The following is a 27,337-nucleotide window of genomic DNA, read 5'->3' as shown; positions in this document are numbered from 1 at the left end:
AAAATGCCTTATGATAAAAATTATATTTCTCCATTCTGAAAGAATAACCCCTTACTAAGTGCTTTCATAGACCCATCTTCATTTGCTATTCACAGACACAATACTGGAAATTATATAGTAGAGATAATTTTATTATGTCTATATTACAAATAAGTAGACTTAGCTAAGCAGTAGGTAAATAACTTGTTCAAGTATGCAGAAAAAAACCCATGGTAGATGAAAGACTTAAAACAAGGCTTCCTAGCTCCATGTTCATGACCTTTTCACCATCTCTTCATGCTTCAAGGATATTGGAAACTTTTGATTGGTACATGAGAGACAGTTTCTCCAAAATTATTTGTACATTCTTCCAGGGATGAATTTCTAATTTCAGACTCACATTTCAAGATTGCCTTTTTCTTCTCTCAAGGAACATGGTAAGTTTCTATATTCAATATGTAGCATTCAAATATAAATACATTTTGTTCAGTAGATATACAGTAACATTTATGAAATGTCATGTTGCTTTTCCTCAGAGGATGAGCAGAAATCTAGGATAGATAATACTCTGATTGAGCAGATTGTCAGTGCATCCATTCACCATATATGTGGCTGTCAGTGAAGGATAGCCAATTTAGATGATGAAAGAACTTGTCTTTAGCCTCCAGAAGGGTAATCATGAAAATACCAAAATCTTCTTTGCATTTTTATTGAAGGTAATGATTTTCTTTTTTGTACATTTTTAAATTAAATATATTGGGCTTGAATTGGTTAATAAAATGATATGGGTTTCAAGTGTACAGTTATATGATACATCATCTGTATATTGCATTGTGTGTTTGCCACCCAAAGTCAAATCTTCCATCATGATATAATGGACCCTCTTTCCCCTTTACTACCTCCCACTTCTCTGTTTACCATCATACTGTTGTGTGTGTCTATGAGTTTCTGTTTATCTTTTTTATTCTTTTGTTATTTTTGGTTTTATATCTCACATATTCTTTCTCCATTTTCACTATCATTTCCCCTTAAAGGCCTTTTTCATTACTTGCACATGTAGAAAATCTAAAAGTGGAGTGGTAAAAGGCACAAGTCATGGAATCCATTGGAGAAGGGTTTGGATCTTGAAGAAGGTCACAGTAGGTGGAATTTTAGTAAAGCACATAATCTCTCAAATCCTCCATTTTCCTAACTGTAAATAAGCTTTATGCATATGTATGTGGATATGCACACTCTTTTGTTCTACTTTTCTGTCTAATCTATTATCTATCTCTTCATCTATCATTCATTCATCCATACACCCTTTGTTTTTCTGTCTGTCTGCCTATACGATCAGCTGTCTGTCTTGTCTGATTTCTGCCTATCAGTCTATAACATAAAGTAGTACATAGGTACTGTGTTGCTGCTACTAACACCTGAATATCTGATTTAGGAATAGATTAATTCCAGTTATGTGTCCTTGGACAAGTTAATACTTCTTTCTGCTCTTCTGTTGATTAATATACACAATTAGGAAGTCGACCTTGTGATCTGTGAAGATGCCTAAGCTTCATAAATCTCTAACTCTATAGATAATTTACTTATTATATATATATTTTTTTATTTCCATTGTGGTAGTCTTAATAATTATGTTCAATTATACTCACATTCTAATCCCTGGAACTTGTGATTGTGTTCTCTATGTGGTAAAAGGTATTGCACAAATGTAGCTAAGTTAAAGATTTTATACTAGATTATCCATGTGGGTCTAATAAGAACATACCAGTCTTAATAAAATCTAGCAAATGCTAAACAAAAACCTACAGCCTGAGTGATGTGCTTACAAACACAAATACTGCAAATTTCAGACAAGTAAAATAATGTGTGGAGGGGCCAAGAGGAAGATGGTAGAAAACAGTAGTTTATCAGAAAATGGACGTCCTTCCAAAGATTTCAATTACGTATATAAGATTTGAAACATTGTGCTTACTCATGAATAATCTGCAGAACTAGAGTTGACTCTGCAGACATAAATTCTCAGCCCTCAGTCTTTGTGACCTTGCTAAGTGTTGAAAGTGACGACAGTAAAAATGAGTCTAAGATATAATAGGAGTCTTTCAACACAAGCTAAACTGTGGATCAAATGGAAAAAGAATTAAGCAAAAAATGGTCTTGGAGATCCCTGGGTTCTCACAACAAATGCTTGACAAAGTCACTGATATGGAAGAGGTAGGACAGAGTGAGACATACTGGAAGAAACAAACAAACAAAAAAACTGAGTGGTTCCATTGTGTAAAAAAGTGCAAATCAAAGACTAAAGCCATGCACACCTTAAGCCTCCCATGTTACTACGTAATCTTTCCTAAACCAACAAACACCATTTTTCCATTCTAAAGATGACACAAATAAGGAATGCATTGAACCTCCCATTGTGTGAACTGTTTGCCATGATTATTTCATTTAATTCTCACAATAATTTTGACACAGGTTCTGATATCACCTTCATTTTACTGATGAATAAAATGAGGCTCAAGAAACTTCATTTAGGACCAGTATCTCCCAGATAAATGGTAGGGCATATAGGGGAAAGTATATGCACATCACCACCAAGCCCAATATTTTATATCCAGTTCTATACCTTCTCTTTAGAGTTACTTTTGTTGGTTGTATTTATCTCTCATACTGCATTTATCTGACTGCATCATTATATGCATACACTTGTGAATTAGTCTACTGGGCAACCCAAAACATTAAACTTGGTGAATGGACTCAATCATTAAAAATATAAATTAAGCAAACTTTAAATCAATTCAAATTTACTAATGGCATTTAGTTTGGGAACCATTCTGATTGGGTCTAAAGCATGCTCTATTAATTATCATGTATACCTGAATAAATTACTCAATACTTTGGTTGCCAAGTTACCTTGTATATATATGGGCTTAAAAACTAATTAATTTAATTAGGATATGAGAGTAACGAATGAATATAAATGAGCACTATAGAAGTGTAAGCTATTAGTAGACTCAAAGACTTTAGTCTGGACAATAAATCCATTTCAGGCATGTGACCTTGAACAGTTCCTTACTTTTTCTTTTAACTGGGTTTACTCATATATAAAATTAAAAAGTTGGGAAAAGGATTTGTGAAGAATCATCCTCTACAAAAGCCTATTCCTGTATAGATCAGTTATCCACTAAATTGCATTGTCTTTCTCATGCTGTAGAAATGGAGGATATTAAAAAACAAATTATTGCTGTAACAAAATAATGCTATGCATTATTTCTCTGAAACAATTCTTTGTTCATCCCTCTGTTCTTTTCTTTTTCCTACAGATATCTTGTGATTCTCAAATCACATCCATGGAGAACAGTACGGAAATGACTGAATTCATCCTGTTAGGACTAACCAATTCCCTAGAACTACAGGTCCCTCTCTTTATCACGTTCACCCTCATCTACCACATCACTCTGATTGGGAACCTGGGGATGATCCTGTTGATACTGCTGGACTCTCACCTCCATACTCCCATGTACTTTTTCCTCAGTAACTTGTCTCTGGCAGATTTGTGTTACTCTTCAGCTGTCACTCCTGCTGTCATGGCTGGATTTCTTCTAGGACACAAGGTCATCTCCTACAATGCATGTGCTGCTCAGATGTTCTTTTTTGCAGCCTTTGCCACTGTGGAAAATTACCTCTTGGCCTCCATGGCCTATGACCGCTATGCAGCAGTGTGCAAACCCCTGCATTACACCACCACCATGACAACAGGTGTGTGTGCATGTCTGGCCATAGGTTGCTATGTCTGTGGGTTCCTGAATGCCTGCATCCACATTGGGGTCACCTTCAGCCTCTCTTTCTGTGAGTCCAATGTGGTCCATCACTTTTTCTGTGATGTTCCAGCAGTCATGACTCTGACTTGTTCTGATAAGCATATCATTGAACTGATTCTTATTTTTATTTCAAGCTTTAATATCTTTCTTGCACTTTTTGTTATCTTGATTTCCTACCTGTTCATATTTATTACCATTTTGAAGATGCACTCAAGACAGGGATACCAGAAGGCTTTATCTACCTGTACTTCTCATCTTGTTACAGTTTCCATATTTTATGGGACTATCATTATTATGTACTTACAGCCAAGTTCCAGTCATTCCATGGACACAGACAAAATTGCATCTGTGTTCTATACCATGGTCATCCCCATGCTGAACCCTGTGGTCTACAGCCTGAGGAATAAAGAGGTCAAGAGTGCATTCAAGAAAGTTGTTGAGAAGGCAAAACTGTCTCTGTTTTATTGTAATACATAGAATCTGCAATAAGTTATTTCATTCCTCTTAGATTTATTCCATGATATAACTCAAGTGTTAATGAACATTTGAGATATTAGAACAAAAGTTTATCTAATGTTATTTATTTCTTTTGTTGAGGAATAGTTCCAATATTCTAAAATGGAGAAAAATATAATAATTGTTTGAAATGCAGTTTAATTAATGAAGCATGTTTTTGTTGGCACATTTTATTCAGCACTAAATAATTATAACAGCTTAATAAATTAATGTTTCAGTCATTGCTGAGTGATTGGGGGAGAAAAAGCATGTGCATGTGAAAGTTCCCAAAGGTGAATACCCATGTTAGAATAAATGAGATATGGTTAAGTCATTTTAACCTTAATCTCTGAGTACCAATTCTTCACATTTTGTTTTAAAAATTGCACTGAAGTTAATAATAATTATTTTTGAAATGGTTAATGCCACTCACTCATTTATACTTTTGTTAAGCTAGGTCATATCTTATCACTTTCCTACCATTCACCCCACTTCACTCACATTGGTTTCTTTTTTTTTAATTGTTCTATTATAGTTGTCTCATTTCCCCCACATTGCTCTCTCCTCCCCACTACTTGCCCTTGTCTCAGCTTCTTTGTATTTTCTGTTTCCTCTACACAGATATTCCCACACTCATTTGCAATTGCTGGTTCCATGTTACCTACTCTGAGAGGTTGTAGAGGACTGCCATGGACTACTTTATAAAATAGTCACTCCCATCCATGGATTTTTTTTACCCTGAATCTGCTCTGTTCCTCATAGTCATCATCAACGTTAAACTTTTGAATTCATTTATTCACCTGTTCATCTATTTTTCTCAACTTGAACAGAATGTCCTATTGAGCATTAGTTTAATCTGGTTCTTTCACTAGAAATCAAGCTTTGAGACTTGATTTAAAAATAATTTTAATGTGCATTGAAACAATTCCAGAAATTTCAAACTGTATGGGTGGAAATAAGCTCCAGAAATTCTGTACACTTCAAGGGGAGAATACTGACCAATATCCACTAGAAAAAGACCCCAACTTTTCACAGAAATTTAGTAGTCTCAACAAACTTTCTATACTAACACTAACCAGTTCTTCTTCTTTTGAAGTTCTTCAAACTTTTTGCCTGTACACTTGCAGTCAACCAGCAATCAACAAAGGTAACTAAAGACAAGTAAAACATCTCTCCCACTTCCAAAAAAATCTTAATAAAACATTTGCTAATCATGCAATGACTTAGTGTTAATTCATGTTACTCAGTAAACTTAATCTCTTTTTAACAACTTGAACTCCACTGAAATGAAAGGTACTAAAGAGGTTTCCTTTGTTGCAAGTGTATGAGCTTTGTTAATTTTTTGTGGGACAGTTTTGTGTTTGGTATGATTCAGAGGTGATACTGAAGAATAATGAATAAGAAAAAATGCATTCAAGTAGTTAGAACAAAGCCCCAAGGAAAACTGAAAAATTGAGTTATGTCCAGAGGAAGAAAATCACATCTCATAAAGATCTTGAGAATTCTGATCAAGATGGGGGCATAGGTAAACACCTCTCACCTCCTTAAACAACTGCAGAAAAAATTACAACTGGACTACAAGGCAAATATCACCAAGAATGGTCAGAAAATCAAGCTACATGGAAGTCCAACAACCAAGGACTTACAGAAGCCACATTCACCCAAATAGATAAGAAGGGCAGAGATGTGGAGATGCGCAGACAGGTGCAGAGATGCGGAATGGGTGGTCCCAAATCTACATGGAGTGAGTATAAATTGGGAGGGATACCTCAGGAGTGAGAAATCCCAACAGCAGTGAAGATGACCAAGCCCAGAGTTCCAGCCCTAGGAAGGTAAGTCCCCATAAGTTCTGGCTGTAAAAACCAGTGGGGGTTAGGGCAGTGGAAGAAACTGCAGGATTCTTAGGAGACTCCTCTTAAAGGGCATGCAACAGACTTAAGACTTTCACTCCCTCTGGGATTCAGCACTAGGGCAACAGCTGGAAGGGCACAAGTGGCATATGGGGAGACACTGAAGTGACTGTCACTCTCATTCTTTGTCATCAGCTGGAAAGAGAGGTTTTAAACCACTAGAACGGCAAAAATCACTGAGTAGAAAAAGTTTAGGTTAGTGAATGACTGTATTATCACCCATAAAACAACTAATTGAACAACCTGTGTGACCTTGGCAGTGAAATATTAGAGTTTGCTTGTGTGGCACCTAGTATTATTTATACTAACTAATATTAGAAAGTTTACCATAAGTCAGTCTATATGCTGTTAGAAGTAAATCAGTAGTGAGAGGCTATATATTGAGAAAAACTGACAGACCATTCTAACACAATTTAATATCAGAATTGTTTATTTGTGAATCCTCCCCCAATCTCAAAATCACAACTGAAATGGCTAGCACAAATAAAATTAGCATAGGTTTTGGAGACAGAAAACATATTGAATGTTTTGAATTCCATTCCAACCAGCTGTTTGATAGTGGGCAAGTTAATTAATTAAATGTCTTGAGCTTTCAACTGGGAAGGATAATGCCTATCTCACAAAATTATATACTTATTAAACCAAAACATAGCACAGTGCCTTAAACAGAATAGATATTAAAAAATTTAGTTTCCTTTACTTTCCATTTCATTTTCTACCTCCCTTTTATATGTTCCTCTATATTGTCACTTTTTTCTATATGACTATGGGAGACTTATTAATCATATTGGTTTGTATTTATAGTTACTGTACTACTGAATAGTGAGTACTTTGAGACAAATGATGTCATCTCATTTAGGTCTGTATTCTCCAAATTTAGTCAAATGTTGATTATGTTGAAAAACTAAGCATTTTTTAGATGTGACACTAACACACAAGCAAGCAAAGAAAGAATAAAGAAATTGTAGAAGAATAAAATGAAGGGTGGGGAGTGGTAGTGGCTGGGCTGTGGGCATTGTTGGTGGGGAAATGGAGACAACTGTAGCTGAACAACAATAAAAAATAATAAATTTTTATTAAGTTGAAAATAAAGAAATTGTATTTTACCAAAATATAAAATTTTATGCATCAAAGGACATTATTAAGAATGTGAAAAGACCACCCACATAATGAGAAAAAAATCATTGTTCACATATCTGATAAAGAACGAGTATCTAGAATAATAAAGGACATTTATCACTCAATATTAAAAAGATAAATAGCCCAACTTAAATATGGTCAAGATATTAGAATAGACATTTTTCCAAATAAGATACACTAACCTCCAATAAGTACAGAAAAAAAAGGCACAACATTTGCAGTTATTAGAAAAATACAAATAAAAAAACACAATAAGATATCAATTTATACCTGGTAGAATGGCTGTGGAAAAAGAAATCAGAAAGAACACATTTTGGAGAGGTTATGGACAAGTAACCTCAATACTTTGCTGGTAGGAATTAAAACTGGTGCTGCCGAGAGAGAAAACAGTTTGGCTGTTCTCAAAAAGTTAAACATAGCATTATCATGTGACCCAGCAATTTCACTTCTAGGTATACATGCACAAAGAATTCAAAACATATGTTTAGACAAAAACTTGTATATTAATATCCATAGCAGCATTATTGGAAATTGCCAAAAAGTTAAAAGACCCCATTATTCATAAACTATTGAATCAAAGATGGTATATCCATACAATGGAGTGTGATTCAGCCATAAAAAAGGAACACAGTACTGAAACATGTTATGACATTGAAGCACCTCAAAACATGTCAAGGGAAAGAAGCCAGACATTAAAGGACAAATACTGTATGATGTCACTTTCATGAAATATCTAGAATAAATAAACCAATAAAATGTGATTATTTATTGATAGAAGGGATTGGGGAAAGGAGAAATGGGAGTAATAACTCAGATATATGGGGTTTGTTTTTGTGGTGATAGGAATGTTCTGGAATAAGATATTTGTGATGGTTGAAAACATTGGGAATGTGAAGAAAACACTGATTGGACACTTAACATGGTGGATTTTATGTTATGTTAATTGTATCTCAGTAAAACTATTGCAAAGAAAATGAATGAAATTGAACCCCTTTTTTCATATTACATACAAAAATGCATTCAGAATGTAAACCCAAGTGTAAAAGCTGAATCTCTAAGACTCTTAGGATGAAATATAGGTGTAAATCTTTGTAAACTTTGGTTGGGCAAAGCCTTTATATACAACACTACAAGTACAAACAATAAAAGAAAAGTAGGTATATTGAATTCCATCCATTAAAATATTTGTACATCAGAGAGTACCTTCTAGAAAATGAGTTAATCCCCACAGACAACAAAACATGCATTGCTTATTACATATGTTTTTGTATTAGACAGGAAGGACTATATCATGTTGCAGGGGCAAATAAATCCCAAAGTCCTATGATTTAACACAACCAACAGTTAGTTATCCTACTTCTGCTACTGCTTGTGCATCCCAGGTCATCCAGGAAAGCAGCGGTCTCTCTCCATGTGTGTGTTCAAACACCAGGCCAATAGAGGCTTTGCCACTTCTAGCTTCAGCCTCTGGAACATGCAGCCCCTTGAGTTACCATGGCAGAGGGAGAGGCAATAAACAGTTGTGCACTGGCTTTCCTATACATCAACCCAGCAATGACAAACATCATTCCTTCTCCAGCCCATTATACAGAACTAGTTTATGGCTGTACCTGCCTACAAGTGGGCAAGAAAATGGGTAGAGCAGCACCTGTAGTGTTTGAGCACCACTATTTTTGTTCCAAATGATATGTCATTTTTTATTAATGTTAAAATAGTAATGCTTATTTATCTCTTGACATGGGCTAGACATCATGCTCAGCTTTGTGTATATGTCATCTCACTTAACCTTTAGGACTCTCCTATGAAAGATATACAATATTATGATGCTTCTCTTCCTAGGTGACACACTCAAGTTTGGAGAGATTAAAGACCTTGAGCAAGTTCACCCTGTGACAAATGACAGAACCAGAATTTGAGGGCTGGTCACGTGACTGCACAGCCCACACTTACAACAACTGCGCTGGACTGCACTGATAAAAGTTAATTCTGCTGGGTGCTCTGGGTCAGAGATGCCTACACAGAAGAAAGAATGGATCCATCCCCTTAGTTCTAAAATAAGGAAAAGAATGCCCCCAAATACCCCTAGGCCAAGTCTGTAATGGTAAGAAAAATGGGTATATTTTGTTTGAAAAAAAATTCCTATGGAGATATCTAGGCTTTTAAGAAATATTTAGGTATGAGGAAGCTTGCATGAGGTTCTACATCACCTGAACCAAAAATTTTAGTGAGTTTTAATTTTTGTCACCTAACTTGGCTGTAGCACTGCTGATTTGATGAGTGGAGGCTCTTTCCTCTAAGCTTCCATCACCTCCCCAATCCCCCACCATTTCTTCATAAGCACTCTCAGCTGAAATACATACAAACATTACCTTCTGATATCTCCAGTCAGGTACAAAATTAGGAGGGCCAATCTGGGATCAGAAGCCTCATGAGATAGCCACTCATGTGATACTAAGTGCTTCCCCTAAGAATTGCTGTGTGAAAACGTAGTTGTCTCCACCTTGGTATTTGCAAGAGCACAAGCCCAAGTTATGTTCCATGACAGAAAGGCCTACAGGTAGGGAAGGAGTTTCTTCACCAGGATGCTTTCCTGGATGTGGACTTCTCTCTACAACCTATGTATGAAAGTTTTCCATACTCCTTCGTTTGTAGCTTCATTTGTCTACTCCTAGGACAAAGATAAATATCAAGAAATATACAATCCTAGTCAATTAGAATGGGAAGGGGTGCTAAAAGAGCCTACAGTTTTTATTTTGCAAATGAGGAAGATAAAGCCCAGAGAGATTAAATGGCTAGATCATAGACACCCTGTTAGCTAGTTGTCTTGTCACTCCTAGTCCACTGCTCTTTCCACTCTACTATGCTGCTTGCTCTACAGCATCCGGATTTCCATGCTCGCTGCAATCAGAGGTCTTATATAAGTGGTCAGGTGATGGTTAGATTCCACAGGGAGATTGCACCTCCTAATTTTTTTTATTTAGAATGAACCATCATGAGTAGTGCAAATACCATCTCTCTCAATTTCAGAGATCCTAGGACTTTCAACATTTATTTGAGGGTCTCAAATGTAAAGCCATTTTCTTTAGGAATATCAAAGTTTGAACAGTCATTATTGTTAGCTAAATGTCTTTTGGTAACCAAGAAGAGATGAACTAGTCTGTGAAAGTAATGGCCTAGATTACCTGATTTTGGTTATGCACTTTCATACACTTACTCAGAGGGCCCTGGTATAGACCCAAAGTGTTTATGAGGTTTCTGTGTCAAGCAGCTAACAGTTCACTAGAATGAATCTTGCATGAATCAATCCTGGTGGATACACAAGGACAAAAAGAACTACAAATAATTCTTAAACTTTTTTAATAATCGTATTATGAATGATAATGTGGGCAACATTTATTTCACTTATTTCTATATTCCTGGCACCTAGAACCATGCCTAACACACAGTAAAAAAAATAATCGTAATAAAATAAAATACATAAAATGTTAGTATCTCTTATGCTTGTCACAAAGAACTTTTATATTCATTGTCACATCAGAGCAAGATAGCAGTCAATGAGGGAACTAGAGGATCTTGGCGAAAGAAGGAGAAGGGTTAAGTCAAGGAACATGTATAAAGGAACAATGGACAAGGAAAATGGGGAGGGAGGACTTAATGGGGGACAGGTCAGGGGAGAGCAATGGAGGGAAATGGGGATAACTGTAATTAAACAATAAAAAAATAGAAATAAATAAAATAAAAATAAAATAAATTTAAAAAGATCCCACCAACTGGCAGACCTACACCCAGCTGATTATAAATAGAAATAGGATTAAAACTGGCCTTGTGTTTATAATACATTCCTACCCACACCACACCACCTCTGAACTGCTGGATCAAAGGAGCAGTTTTGTGTGCTTCTGTACCTACAAACAGTATAGATAAGAAATTTAGTCAATATATTGGCCAGTCTCAAACATCAATACAATACAGAAATTAACCTTTTCTAAGAAGTAATTTAACCAGATTCATGTTTATGCATTTGGATCAACTCTGGCAACTCTGGCAAGCAGAGACATAAGAATTGATAAACCAGCCTCAGGAAGAAGTAACTTCATTGTCAGTAGGGTGTTCTGGTATATTCTGGGTACTTTTATGGTCATTGTGTAACACTTTCTACACACTTTTATTATAGCACTAAACACTTTGGGAGGTTAATTTGTATACCTCTTTGTCTCTACCCTGTTATAAAGTCAGGAATCATGTAACATCAGTTCCTGGCACAGAGCTGGTTTATGTGCAAAACTAGCTAGAGGAAAATGAGGAGAGTGAGCTAACATTCCATGTACCAGGCATCATGTTAGTAGGCTCCACATGTCATTTAATTTCATCTTTACAGCTCTGTATAATAACACATCGGTTAGTACATGAACTGAGTATTTCATAGACAATGACAGAGATTCACAGAGTCTAAGTAGTGTTCCCAAGGTTGCATTCCATCTAAATTGCCAATCAGTGAGTGACACATTTGTACAACTGAAAAAAAGTATATTCTTGTTAGTAACAGTCACCTTGGGCTCTTCTTCTAAATGACTGTATTATACCTATAACCTGACACATTTTTTTTTCTTTCTTTCAGGGTTCAATTTGTATCTCTCTTGTTTCTACCAATTACCTTTTCACATTACACCCTAATTGAGATTTTGATTGTGCCATGTATTTTACCAACCAGTAATACCTATCTGCTTATAACTGCCTGTTTACACAATTGTGTTTACCACTTCATGCTTTTATCCATGATGTTTCTCTTGCCTGGTAAAATAGTAGCTGTGGTAATAGTAACCTTGGTGAGTGAGAAAGAAAAGTGTGGGTGACCCTAAAGCAGGGCTCCAAATCACTGTGTGTCTTCAGCTATTATTAACAAGCTGGTGAGGCATCACTGAGAAATGGGAAATGCATTTGACAGGACTTGTCAGCATCATATACCAATGACCAATTAAATGTTTCTTATATTTTACTTTCTGTTAATTAACCTTTTTATGTATATCTTAGACAAAAGTACTTGCAAGATATGGCAAGTAGTGAAAAAAGTTCTCTGTGGCTTTATGTAATAGAATATACCACACAGCAAGCAAGCTGAAATGTGTCCCAGAGTTGTAATATGTTAGCCAAAGTTAACAGGGACATTCCAGTGTCCTTCTGTACCTCATCTAGATGAACAACCTCATTCAATCCAATCCAAACCACCATTTAGTCCCACTACTTGCACACGGCTCTTGATCTTGACAGGAAGCTGACATATGTGACCAAGAGACACGGTTGACACTTCAATATTCATGATAATCATCAACTAACATTATTTTGTGTGGGCTCATTTTTTCATAGGTGTTTCTCATGGTGATTCCCAAACAACTTTCATGGAGAACATTTCAGAGGTGACTGAGTTCATTCTTGTGGGGTTAACAGATGCCCTGGAGATGCAGATCCCCCTCTTCATAATCTTCTCCCTCATCTATCTCATCACACTAATTGGAAACCTGGGGATGATCATGTTGATTCTGTTGGACTCTCGACTCCACACTCCCATGTACTTTTTTCTCAGTAACCTCTCCCTGGTTGACTGTGTTTATGCCTCAGCTGTCACTCCCAAGGTAATAGTGGGGTTTCTCACAGGAGATAAGATGATATCATACAATGCATGTGCTACTCAGATGTTTTTCTTTGCAGCTTTTGCCACTATTGAAAGTTTCCTCTTGGCCTCAATGGCCTTTGACCGCCACGTGGCGATATGTAATTCCCTGTATTATGCCACCACCATGACAAGCACTGTGTGTGCCTTACTGGTCACTGGACCCTACATCTGTGGACTCTTTGAGTCTTCCATCCATGTTGCCCTCACTTTCCACCTCTCCTTTTGTCATTCCAATGTTGTTAATCACTTTTTCTGTGACATTCCCCCACTGCTGGCTCTCTCTTGCTCTGACATCAACACAAATGAGATTGTGCTCTTCACGTTGGCAGCATTCAATGTCTTTTTCACTCTCTTGGTTATCTTGAGCTCTTACCTATTCATTTTCATTGCAATTCTGAGGATGCACTCAACTGATGGACAGAAGAAAGCCTTCTCCACCTGTGCATCCCACTTAGCCAGTTTCCATTTTCTATGGGACAATCATCTTCATGTACTTACAGCCAAGTTCTAGTCATTCCATGGACACAGACAAAATGGCATCTGTGTTTTACACCATGATCATCCCCATGCTGAACCCACTGGTCTACAGCCTAAGAAACAAAGAGGTCAAGAGTGCATTCAAAAAGGTGGTTGGAAAAGCAAAGTCTTCATTGGGTTCAGCCTACTAACTGGAAATAGCTTGCAAAGCATTGAAACTTTTAATAGGCTTTAGTGCCTATAAGTATTTTTTGAACTTTAATTATTTCTTGTCTTTTTTAAAGAGAAGTAAACCTTTATTTCCTTATTTCATAAATAAAGTTGGCTATGCTAATTATTTATTATCTTTAATTTTTCTGAGCAGTTCTCTCCAAATGAGGCTAGATCTATTCATGCTTTGGGACTATGACTAGGTAGGAGAAATTTTGGAGGTCTTTTTCCAGAAATACAATGTTTCTTCTTTCTTAAGATCAAGATTATAATCCTAGATACTATAGAATCCCACACTATACCACTCTATTGGTCTAAAGTCTAAATTGCTTTGTAGGTAAACCTCATAAGTATATGACACCACAGTTACGTTTTTAGTTACTAAAATTCAAAATAATTCCATGATTCTTTTTTAAATTTTATTTATTTATTTATAGAGAGAGGGGAAGGAAAGAAGAGAGAGAGGGGAAGGAAAGAAGAAAGAGAGGGAGAGAAACATCAATGTGCCGTTGCCTCTCACACACCCCCTACTGGGGACCTGGCCCACAACCCAGGCATGTGCTCTGACTGAGAATTGAACTGGTGACCCTTTGGTTTGCAGGCCAGTGCTCAATCCACTGAGCCACACCAGCCAGTGCCATGATTCTTGCATATAGCATAAAGGCTTGGTTCTCCAACATTCACGCTCTTAAGAATGATTTTGAGAGTGTTGAAATGTAGAATCTTAGGATCTAATTCCAAATAATCTAACTTAGTATACTTCGGGCAGAGGCTGGAAATTTGTATAATGTTCACTCATTAGCCACGTATACCTGAATCCTGAATTGAGATAGCAAGAATGCCAATGGTGAGTTTGAGTGATGAGGGGTACCATATAAGCAAAACGTATTTGGTTCCTCAATTTCAGAGAGAAAAACACAGTTCAGAAGGCAAAAATATATCCATATTTATTTCTCACCTGAGTTCTAAAAGATAAAGTTCATATAAGAGAGGCTGAGTGGGGAGGACTGCCTGTGTGCTTAAACTTCCCCTACATTTCAGATGGGGTTGTTGCGCAGATAACACTTTGAGAACTGTCACCTTAGAACAGTGGTTCAAAAGCATCATTACAAGACCAACAGCATCAGCATCACCTAGAATTTTTCATAAATGTCTGTTATAGGAACTCTGCCACCCAGACCTACAGAATCAGAAACTCTAGGAGTACAGCCCTACTATTTGTGCTTTAAGCAGACCTCCTGGTGATTCTAAAGCACTGAGAACCACTGGATTCATGCAACCTAGAACCACTAGCCTAAAGCAATGCATCCTTCCCAGTTCAGTTCAACTAGCAATTGTTTGACCCTATACCATGCTGTAGTGGGCATAAAGGTATTAAAATTTTTTTAAATCTCTTTTATCAAGGACCACTAGTCTTCTCAGCATAACACAGTTATCTTTGTTATGAAAGAATTAGAAAGACTGAAGGAGACATGAAAAAGCTGAAATGATATTGACCTAGCATTTTCCTTAAAACTGTTTAAATCTCCTTTAATGTTGATATTCTGAGGACTCCCCATCACTCACCACAATTTTAAGTAGGAGCACATTAAGCCACATAGGCTTCTGAGGCCATCACAGGTAAATAAAAGGGTCAGAGCCATTGTGTTCTCTCTGTGTTGCCACTACTTACAACAAAGCCCAGATTATCTGGGGAGACTTGTCATCCCTGTTTTCGAGAAGTTTGTACTACATAGTGAAGAGCTTCACTTCGATAAAGAGACTAAGCTGGAAAATTAACCTGCTCCCGTGAACATCTACTTTTAGGAGGGTTGAAGACCACACATCTCACTTTCTAAAGGATTTCATCTAGTTTCATAGTTCAAAATTTATCTAGATGGCTAACAATCAATATTTGGTTTATCACAAATACTACCCATTCTGGGCTATTTTTGTATAGATTACTAGGTTGGTTTTACACTACCAAGCAAGACAATTTGGTCCTTATAATTGCTCGTGAACATAATTAATGATGTTATATTAAAAGCATTATGGATATTGTAAAGTATCTGGTATTTGCAGAAAATGTAGTGCTAGAAATGGTAAGAAGAGATAATGTTTTCTTAACTTCTATATGCACTTGCTTCATGTATGAGTCATCTATATTTTTCCTAAGTCAAAAAAAGGCTCTTTCAATTGACCACTGTAATAAAAAATAGTCAAGTTCTTATGTTACTTTGTTGTTGTTTTATATGTAGCCTCTGAAAATTCTGATTTAAATGAAAGATTTTTGACAAATTAAAGGATTAAATGAAGAGGTTGAAAGTGGAAATTCTGTTAGCAAAATCAGGGGTAAAACAGTATATAAAATTAAAGGGAGGTAACTATAAAGGAGCAAGTAAAACAACCTGGTTGAGTGAGAATTAAAATTATAGTTATCATCATAGAAATTAGTAGGACTAGGACAGGTTGAGCAGAGAGAAATATAAATGTGAATGACAGAGGAAATGAGAAAGCTAGAAGTGATAAATAGGGCATAAATCCACTCCAACAGAAAGAAATAGAAATTTTAGTGTTCTGAGGTTAGAAGGAACCATGAACATCATCTAATCCAACCACTTATAACAACTCATGAATATTTCCTAGTGATTAGATTTGCTAGAACACAAAATCTAGAGGTCCCTATCAGGTATAGATAGGAATGAAGACACCAGCCCGTGGTCCCCAGAGAGGAGTTACCTGTGAGCATCATGTGGAAAGTTGCCCAGTAGCTTTGTCACAGTTGATCAACCCAGGAAATTTTTTCCAAATATGATTTTATTTGGGTTTGTTTTAAGAAAGACCACTGAGGAAATTTCTCCTCTTTAAGACCCATTATTTTAAGACACGCTACAGGGCACTAGATTGTCTAGCTAAATCAGGCAAGAATAGCCTCAGAGTAAAGAGGAGAATGCAGAAGTGGAGCCTAGCCCCTCCATGCAGGACTTTGGCTTAGGATGATCTCATAGTACCCTTACTTTCCTGCTAGCTCTCTTTACCTTGCCCTAGTCCAAGGATGGCATTCCAACATATGAGTCACTTCCTGAACACCAGCACACTCTTTGCCACCCGCGTCCAAATATTACAAGGGTATCAACTACTGGTCACTTTTCATTTCTAGGGGATTGCTCACATCTGAAGCTCATGTATTCTTATTTCACTCCATCCTTAAAGAACAGGATGCATAGGGTCAGAAAGCATTCCAGAACTCCCTTAATCATCTATGGCAGAAACTTTCAGCATTTCAAAAAAAATCTCTTTTGCCTGTATGAATTTTCTTTGATGGCTGATGGAATAAAGTGAATTGCAAAGAGGTAAGAAAACATCTTCAGAGATCTTTCAAAAATTAATGTGTATTAATTAATTAGATTTCTAACATAAGCCCCCCAAGTTGTCAGATGCGAGTGGCTCATCAAGTGTCAGGGTCAAACTTTCTAGAAGTCATCCCCTGCATTAGTCAGGGTTCTCAAGAGAAACAGAGCCAACAGGAAGTACATATATAAAAGGAGAGATTTATTTTAAGGAATTGGCTCATGTGATTATGGAGCCTGGCAAGTCCAAAATGTCCAACCAAGGTTAATAAGCTAGAAATTCCTGCAGGCATCAATGTTGTGGTCTTGAGTTCAAAGGCATTCTGGAAGTGAAATCTCTTCCTTTTCTGGGTATCTCAGTCTATTCTCTTCAGATCTTTCAGTGACTGGCTAAGATCCACTGACACTGCAGTGGGTAAACTTTACACAAAGTCTACTGACTTAAGTGTTAATCATATCTAAAAAACACCTTGACAGCAACCTCTTGACTGATGTTTGACGAAACAACTGGGTACCACATACAGACTAGCAAGTTGACACATAAAACTAGAAGTCATAATCCACCCTTTGTTAGCTTGGCATTGATCTGCAATAAAGACAATAACAAAGTCATACTTCTGCCTAACCTGATATAATTATCCTGCATATAACTGAAAACACCCCAACCCTATCCCCAGAAGAGGATGAAAAGCCTTTGAGTGAAGTTCACCCTTCTACTGTTGTAGAGTTAACAGTATTTAAATACTGTAATACAAAGTCAACATATCTTATGTCATGCATAAGGGGATAGGGAAGAAAACACATATATATATACATACATACATACATACCTATTCATAAAAAGGAAAATAAATGTGTAACATTTGCAGTCCTCATTTCCACAATAGGTCATGTGCTCAAAACTGGTATTTATAATTCATTTTTCCAATACCCAGTCCATGTTCTTTTTGTCATCGAAAAGTTTCACAACATATCATTGTTTTTTGCCTAGTGGAGTGACCCAAACCTTCATTCCTAAAGGGTCTAGGACTTTAGCTGTCTTCAAAAAGCCATTCATGACTCCATCAAGCCAGGTGGTGGAGAACAGGGTACGATCAGTGAATTCCATGAGTACAGACTCATTTATGAACTTCATTTGCTATAAAGTGAGTTCCTTGGGTAGAAGCAATGATGTTTAGAATACCATGACTATAACAAAACATTCTGTAAGTCTGCAGTTTTGACAGAAGCTTTGTGCACAGGGCTGGCAAATCTATATCTAGGGTAAGTGCACTCAAATATTATGTGAAATGAACCTGAACTAAAAACTTCATTGATTACCTGGCCTCCATAAGCACCTACTCTGATTAGGGAACTACAGTGACTTTTGGGTCTCTGGAATTAATGTCAGTACAGAACCAGTCAAACCCCAGTCTAGATGTTATAACTCAACCCTGCCTGGCGATGAGAATATGACTATCTTGTACATACACGCACATCGAAGAGCTATATTAATTACTCTAGACCCACACAGAGGACTTCCTCTGAATAAATGGGGCATGCAGAAGCATACATTCACACACAGACTTATAAAAATTTATAGACACATGACCAACCAACATTTTTTTCAAGGAAAAACCTATTTTGCTAAGACCTATAAGAATGTCTCTGCTCAGACAGATTTAAGAAATCTTAAATAGATAGAAATGAGGTACTATTAAATATATAGCACTATCCTAGGTTCCATGGAAGCCAGATAAAATATAAAATATGGTCTTAGTTTTCCAGGGTGAAAATAATTTAGGCTAAACCCAGTTATGAGAATCTTGTGAGAGTAAATGCCTTGAAACAGAAGACTCAGATAACCTTGATTAGAGAACTTCATATTTTTCAGAAAATTATTTGGAGTTACTGAGAATTTCGCTAAAGAGTTTAATACTGGTATCTTCTTTGACAATTACATCCTAAACCTTCCACTGACGGAGGATCCCAAGTGTAGGGACAGTTTTAGTTTGGAGCAATTATCTGCCAACAGGGGAGGAGATGAGCAATCACCCAAACCACCTTCTGGGAAATGAAACCTATGAGGCAAAACTCTAGATGGCAAAGAAATTTACTTCTTCCACAGCATTTGTTCAGAAAGGTTAGTTAAAGTCTCAGTTCCACTGGGTAGTCTCTCCAGGCACATAGTCCTCCCTTCTCTATCCACAAGAGCAGTCAGACATTCCCTGTTAGGCCCTGTTCTTTTTTATTATAACTGAGAAGACTGGCTCAACATACCCCTTCCCCTTTTCAAGTTGGAGCCAAGAGAAAGTCTTGTTCTACCTGCTTGGTACAAAGTTCCAGGGACCAACTGACACTGACTTAGAAAAGTGAGTAATGGTTTTACAGGTCAAGACTTCAGTATTTCAGAACTAGTTCAGACCAGGACTTACAGTATGTTCTCTGAATCTACTTGGAAGCCCACTTTTTCTGAGGAGAATGGTAATAACTAATCTCAGTCAAAGAAATATTGAGAGAATAAATGACATAAATTTTGATATGGCTTGAGTTCATAAAACCCTATTTTCATGTGGTAAATTATTTAATCCTGACAACACAGTAGATATTAATATTAACATTATTATTATTAATTAGCATTAATATTAATATTAATCCCTTTCAGAGATTCAAAGAAATAAGGGAAGAATTAGCATTTGTTATGCAAACAATAGGTTTTATACATCAAGCCACATGCTCTAAACATTTTATCTTGTTTAATCTAATCATAACCCTATTAGATAAATATTATTATTTATATCTTTTAAATATGGGGAAACCAAAAGTAATATGAGTTGATCTGCCCAGAATATAATATTATTAACAGCAGACTGAGATTCTAGCATGAGTCTCTTCCATGCCAAATCTACTAACCCACTTCTAAAATAATGCTAATTGGACAGTTGGAGGGCTGTTTTAGCCTAGACTTTCAGAATGCAAATGTATAATTTTTCTCATAAAATCTTTTTCAACTGGGCTGGAGTGGATGGAGAGGCAAAAAGAAAGATGAGGATGTGGGATATGACTTGGAGCCACTGAGATAATAGGTATGGATTCATGAACAGATGCCAGCCTGTGCAGATTTCTGGGGATGATGTTGAAGCATTCCTATCTTGCCTCTGTCCTATGCAATAGGACAGAATATTCTAGTAACCTAGAGGTTGGCTGCTTTTGAACTTAAATATTTTACTAAATATTTAGAAAAAACTTGAAATAGCAAGTTAGTGACATGTTTATATTATTTTATGTGTGCAGAATATGGACCCTGTTACTCTGTCTTCTCCTAATTAATTTCATTCTTTAGATCTAAGTTTAAGTATTCTTCTTCTAGAAGCCTTTTCAGAATCACCTAATCGCCAACTGTGCCAGGTCCTGTGTTGTGAAGTCTTATAACACACTATTTTTCTGCATAGCACTTAATCAGATGTATCAATTACCTACCATATATCTACCTACACATATATCAGATTATTTAATTAACAGTGTCTGCCTTTCCTATTACAATGTAATATCCATTGAGCACAGACTGTGCCATTTTGATCACCATTGTATGTGATACTTGGCACTTAACACATAAAAATTAAATGTGAATGACTTCAGAAAGGACAAATTAAAGATTTTCTAAAATCTCAATATCCACAGACTAGAACATGCCAATGTTTTTTAAAATGGTGGGTGATATTTTGCTACTCTGAACACAGAAAAAAGGATTAGAAATTTTAGCATCTAAGAAGCTATATAACAAAGAATGAGGAGAATATCTAACAATTGAACATAAACCTGTGAATTAATCTCATTTTTACCAGATCAAAGAGACTGCCCATGACCATATGGATGATGTCCAGATCTTTTTAATCCTGACAATTTCTGAGATCTGTTCCATGCAGGACACTTTTTATGAAGATATTTAATAGAAGAATATTTCCAGAGCTGAAATTGTGAGAAATATCAAATCCATGTCATATGAGGAATAGCTAAATAAATCAGGATGAAAACATAGAACTGCATAATAATGGCTCTTCAGTATCTGAATTGTTTCATGTAGTAACTGCCCTATAGTTTAAAATGAAATGAATACATAGAAGTTGAACACAGGTAGGTTCCAGCTGATTACAAGGAAGAACTTTTAGGGCACTTGTTCCAACAATGGATCAAGAGAGCCAGGAGGTAATGAGATTTCCTGGGCACTGAAGGTGACCTGATGTTCAGATACTTTATTGATGATTCAAATATCTAATAGGGGACTGAAGTAAGCAATTTCTGAGGCCCTTTCCAAAGCCAAGAATTTATGACCTATGATAGCTCTGATGTAAGTATTTCATTATAGATCCTGGAGAGCACCATTAAGATGAGTATGATTGACTATAATAAAATTCTCAGAAGTCATCATTATCACACAGATTTCAAAGCCTTCCATCATAATATAGATAGTAGACTAGTCTCAGACATCTGTTGTAGCCTTATATATGCTATGTCCATGGGTGATGGGCTGATAAGATTCTTTCCACAGTGTAGTCCAAATGCTTTCTATAATTAGGTCTACTAAAGTTGTTTCCATAAGTGTCTTTAAACAAATGATTATGAAATAATCTTAAAAATTAAAAGAGAAAATGGTGAAAAGTATAAATGACATGTTTTTCAGTTTATTTACCCATTCAACACATTATTATTAAGTGCTCACAATTTGCACATGGTTAGTTTGGAGATATAAGGAGATAAAATATAGATAAGGGAGGATAGTTGCCCTTGAACTTATAAATAATTATGATAGTTTTCTGATATTAGGCAGCTAGGATACTATTACTGTGAACCAGGCACTGTGGTAGATACTTTACATTATGATCTCATTTAATCCAAACAACCCCTAGAGCTAAATATAATTATTATTCTTGTTTTAAAATAAAGAATATCATAATATGACAGATGGTTATTAGACTTATTGGGGTAATCATTGTGTAAGTATATAAATGTCTAATCTCTTCATTGTATACCTAAAACTAATATACTATTGTATGTCTACTATAATTTAAAAATAAATTTTAAAAATAAGAAACTGGGACTCTGAGAAATTATATATTGCTAAGCATTGCAGAACCAGAAGATAGGAGTATTTAAACTATCAGTTTTGAAATTAAACTGTTTATTTAATTTCATACTGATACACTGATCCTCCTCTGCTTGTTATAATACAATGTCAAATGTGTGAAATGACATTAAAAATAATTCAAATCTTTATTGAAATTCAGAAGAGGAAAAAAGAACAAATGAAATGAATACTCCTTGTTAACCATTGAAAAAAAAACAGAGTCATTTATACCCTAAGTGCTCTTAATATTTAGGACAGTCACTCTCTAAATATACACATTTTCTTCCAATATTAGTTCATTACACATTTCCTACAGATTCAAAATCCTACTGAATACACAATTTTGGATATTGTGCTGTGTGTGTGTGTGTGTGTGTGTGTGTGTGTGTGTGCACGCGCACGCTCATGTGGTCATGACATAAAATTAAATGCACAACATAAAATTTTCTATCTTCAAAATTTTTAAGCACACAACACAGTATTATTAAGCACGTATGGATTGTTATACCAGAAATCTCCACAAATTTTTATGTCCCAAAACTGAAGTTCTATACCCTAACAACTACTGTCCTTTCCCCACTCCATCTTGCCCCTGGCAACCACCATTCTACTTTCAGTTTCTAAGAATTTGACTACTTTAGATCCTTATGCAAGTAGAATCTGGCTGTATGTTCCTTTTTGTGGCTGGCTTATTTCATTTAACATCCATTTTTTTATTTTTAAAGGAACCTCCATACTGTGTTCTATAGTGGCTGAACCATTTTATATTGGTTCATTTATATTGTGCACCAATAATGCACAAGTTTTCCCATTGTTCTACATCTTTGCCAGCACCTGTGTGATTTTTCTATAGTGGCTATCCTAGTGAGTGTGAGGGAATAAGTCATTGTGATTTTGATATGCCTTAACATAATGATTAGTGCTGTTGAACATCTCTTCATATGCTTATTGGTCATGTATATTTCTTCAATGGACAAATATTTAGTCAAGTGTTTGCCCATTTTTATTTGGATTGTTTGTTTTGTTGTTGAGTTGTAGGTTCTTTTCATATTCAGAATACTAACCCCTTATCAGATACATGGTTTTTAAATATTGTCTCCAATTCCATAGTTTGCCTTTCACCCTGTTGATTATATCTTTTGCTGCAGAGAGCTACTGATCTTTCTTAAGCACAACTCTGATGCTGTCAAGCCAGTAGTGCTGCATTTGTCTAGAGAGTGGTACCTACCCTTCTACACCTCATATTCAATCCTCTAGGATCTTGTTAGTACCTTACCCTCTCTCCAGACTGAACCATGTTTCTCATGACCCTCACATCCTTATGCTTTCCCACTTTTAATCATGTTTTCCAATAACTTTCTTTTCCTTAGATGTCCTTACTATTCCATGACTTTTCTCCCATGAATACTTTTTAAATTAAATGTATGACAGTGACTTTGGTTAATAACAATATATAAGTTTCAAAATACATCATATACATCATAAGTTTCATATACATCATCTGTATATTGCATTGTTCATTCACCACCCAAAGTTGTCTCCTTCCATCACCATGTACTTGACTCTCTTTAGTCTCTTTAACCTCCCCCCAACTCCTTCCCCTCTGGAAACTGCCAAATGATTGTCTGTGTCCAAATGTCTGTTCATTTGTTGCTGTTTTATATCCCATAGATGAGCAAAATCATATGATTCTTATGGATTAATGCCCAAAACTGAAAATATATTTCTTCTCTAATACTCAGTTGTCTAATTTATATATATATTTCCATGACTTGATCTACTTTGGACTCATAGTATAAAATATATTTTGTATATATCATGAGCTTTTGAATGTTATATCCATATACATACAACTCAATACCTGAAGGGGCATGAGTGTAAATATAAGTGAATTAGAGAATAAATGAATGAATGGCTTTCTGCCTTCTCTGTCATGACCTCTGCACCCAAAACTTCCTTCATACTTTCCCTGTGACTTTACTGAAAAAAATTCAATTTTCATTCCATTTCTACAAAAAAATGGCTTTGAATTCCACAAATTTCCTCTGATTATTTTCCTCAAAAAATTTTTACATAGTTTAGCCCAATGCTTAGAAGTTAGAAATTAGGTTTTACATACTTATGTGAAGATGCTTAGTAAAAGTGGGGGAAAAAGACAAGTAGTTTTCCTAACTCTAGAGTTTTCTAACTCTAGTTTGCAACTCCAGCTCTGGTGAGAAAGTTCATGGCTCACAGTGTAAACTAATATATTGTCAGTCAGATTATTTCTCCTGTTCTAGGAACTCACAACAGATAAACCCTGTTAGCTCCATGACCTGGGGAAATTGCTCAGTGTTGATGGAGTTTGTGTTCCTGGCCTATCCCTCCCATCCTGGGCCACGCGTCTTGTCCTTCCTGGGAGTCAGCCTGGTTTATGCGTTGATCATCAGTGGGAATGTCCTCATTGCGGTGGCCATCCAGACAGAAGCCCACCTGCACACGCCCATGTACTATTTCCTGGGCAGCCTCTCAGGGATAGAAATATGCTACACGGCTGTGGTGGTGCCTCACATTCTGGCCAACATCCTACAGTCGGAGCGGAGTATCACCCTCCTGGGCTGCGCCACTCAGATGATTTTCTTCATTGGGCTTGGCAGTGCCGATTGCTTCCTCTTAGCTGTGATGGCCTATGACCGGTATGTTGCCATTTGCCACCCCTTGCGGTACCCTCTCATTATAACTTTAACTCTCTGTGTTTACTCGGTTGTGGCTTCTGTGGTCATCGGCCTGTTTCTGTCCTTACAACTGGTGGCCTTCATCTTCTCTCTGCCGTTCTGCCAGACTCGGGGTATCGAGCACTTCTTTTGTGATATACCGCCAGTGATGCATCTTGTCTGTGCCAAAAGCCACATCCATGAGCATTCAGTGCTGGTGGCAGCCACACTAGCCATTGCCGTGCCTTTCCTCCTCATCGCCACCTCCTACACCTTCATCGTGGCTGCTGTGCTCAAGATCCATTCAACAGCCGGCCGCCACCGGGCCTTCTCCACCTGCTCCTCCCACCTCACTGTGGTCCTGCTGCAGTATGGCTGTTGTGCCTTCATGTACCTACACCCCAGCTCCAGCTACCACCCCAAGCAGGATCAATTCATCTCATTGGTATATACATTGGGAACTCCACTGCTCAATCCATTTATCTATACCCTAAGGAACAGTGAGATGAAGGCAACCATACAGAGAGTTCTCACCAGAAATTGTCTCTCCCAGAAAAACTAGGGGAGGGTACAACCTATCAGGCAAGGGTCTGGCTCCAACCCATACAAATTTCCGTGCAATTGGGATTTCTCTCAGATAATGTTAAAACTGATCTTTTAAAATGGTATAAACTGTTCAGATACTGTTTAGCTATGTGTACCAGAGACCTTTACAATGTTTCTCCCATTGTAGTAGACTCAGTAATTTCTCTTCTATAAAAAAAAATTAACAAGTGAGCATAACATAATAGAAAGTGACAAGTATAAGACTGCATCTCAGGTACCAGATAGAGGCAGATATACCATTCAGTAGATTTTAACTTTTAAAATGTACTAAAGGGGTTATACACAGCAATATGAGTGAAGGAACAGTTAAGGTTTGGCAACATTCTTACATACGAGCAATAATAATAGGAAGCCATTATAATCCCTAGCCCTCACAGGCAAAAAGAAGGTACAGCATTATCAGAGACCAGTGAAACTAGCTCTATCAAAAGAAAACACTTGGGCCCTGGCTGGTGTGGCACAGTGGATTGAGTGCCAGCTTGTGAACCAAAGGGTCACCAGTTCGATTCCCAGTCAGGGCACATGCCTGGGTTGCAGGCCAGGTTCCCAGTTGCGGGTATACGAGAGGCAACCACAAATTCATATTTTTCTCCCTCTCTCTCTCCCTTCCCCTCTCTCTAAAAATAAATAAATAAAATCTTTTTAAAAAAGAAAGAAAGAAAGCACTTAGTAAGAACTGGGGCTTTAGGGGAATAACCATACAAAGAGATAGCAGGGAGATAACTACCCCAACCTCTTTCTACTTGTACCCTCCCATCCCTTGCCCTGTCTCCCATTGGTGCAACCAAACTGGAAGCAATGGGACTGAATGACTCAGTTCTCAGAAGCTAGTCTTTTTGGACAGAGCAGAGAATAGATGGACCTTGAGAGTTGAGACACACAGAATAACCAGAAAAAGATAGTTTATTATAGTAGCTTCTGTAAAAATAAGAATATATAAAAAAAATGTTAACAGCCTGATTTCCCATAATAAAGTATTTGCTAAACAATTATTATATGAAAGAATTTTATCTTTGTGACTATTCTTGTATTGATTCATTCATTCAGTAAATTTCAAGCATTTAAAATATGTCAGGCATTAACTTTTCAAGAAACAATACGGAAGGGTGTATAGCCCTATGAACTCCTTCATTCTGGCTCATTCACATCCATTCTCATGGCCACACCTTAGCTTTTTTTAGACTTAAATTTGTGTTTTCAAAAACTAGTTATTAGTAATGATTAACATTAAGTACTTACTGTGTATCATAAATAGAGGTATTCTCTTCATCTTTAAAAATCTTATAAAGTATGACTGTTATTACTTTTTTTTTATTCTTGTAACCCACAGAGTTTAAGTAACTAGTGTGAGGTCATGCAGATAATATGTGATGGAATTGGAATTTGGAATTTGAACCCAGTGTGTCCAGATTCAGAAGCAATGATTATTTGCATTTCATCATAAAATGATAATGAGTACCTTTTCATAGGCTTACTGGCCATTTTACTATCTTCATTGTGAAATATTAATTCAAGAGTTTACCAATTGTAATTAGATCATTTTCTCTTTTTTGAGTTTATTATATATAATGGACATAATTTCTTTGTCAGATATATTTATTAGCATTTCCTACCTAATTTTGACTTTAATCTCCCATTGATATCTTTTTTTTTTAACTCTGTAAGGTCATTACCTTTAGTTATCAGGACACTAAAAGTTTGTCAAAATGTGTATAAAGTATATTTGAATTTCTTAACTTTATTTTTATTGTTAACACTATTATAGATATCCCTATTTTCCCCACTGATATCTTTTGATCAGCAGAACTATTTCAAATGAAATTTTTTTGCTTTTCTTTATGGTAATGACTTTTGGGTCCTATTTAAGAAATACGTGCCTACTTTATAATTTTAGCTAACACATTTATGCAT

At 36.4% G+C, this 27,337-nt stretch overlaps 3 protein-coding genes across 3 annotated transcripts; all 3 read left to right on the top strand.

The window, feature by feature from the left end:
- The first annotated feature begins 3,317 nt into the window (after positions 1–3,317).
- Positions 3,318–4,268, top strand: LOC123831444 (olfactory receptor 5B3-like). The gene has a single exon (XM_045858319.1). The coding sequence runs from the start codon at positions 3,321–3,323 to the stop codon at positions 4,266–4,268; it is 948 nt and encodes a 315-aa protein (XP_045714275.1). The 5' UTR covers positions 3,318–3,320.
- An 8,464-nt stretch (positions 4,269–12,732) lies between these two features.
- Positions 12,733–13,675, top strand: LOC123831464 (olfactory receptor 5B12-like). Its single transcript, XM_045858343.1, is given in 2 exon segments — positions 12,733–13,460; positions 13,462–13,675. Coding segments are annotated over 2 exon segments (942 nt in total).
- A 10,762-nt stretch (positions 13,676–24,437) lies between these two features.
- On the top strand, positions 24,438–25,382 carry LOC123831529 (olfactory receptor 10W1). Its single transcript, XM_045858418.1, has one exon. The coding sequence runs from the start codon at positions 24,438–24,440 to the stop codon at positions 25,380–25,382; it is 945 nt and encodes a 314-aa protein (XP_045714374.1).
- Positions 25,383–27,337: the final 1,955 nt, after the last annotated feature.

This window comes from Phyllostomus hastatus, unplaced genomic scaffold (genome assembly GCF_019186645.2).
Source record: "Phyllostomus hastatus isolate PE091 unplaced genomic scaffold, TTU_PhHast_1.1 phas_scaffold_177, whole genome shotgun sequence".
NCBI lineage: Eukaryota > Metazoa > Chordata > Mammalia > Chiroptera > Phyllostomidae > Phyllostomus > Phyllostomus hastatus.
The sequence above is the reverse complement of the archived record's forward strand: the minus strand, read 5'-3'. Positions and strand labels throughout refer to the sequence as shown.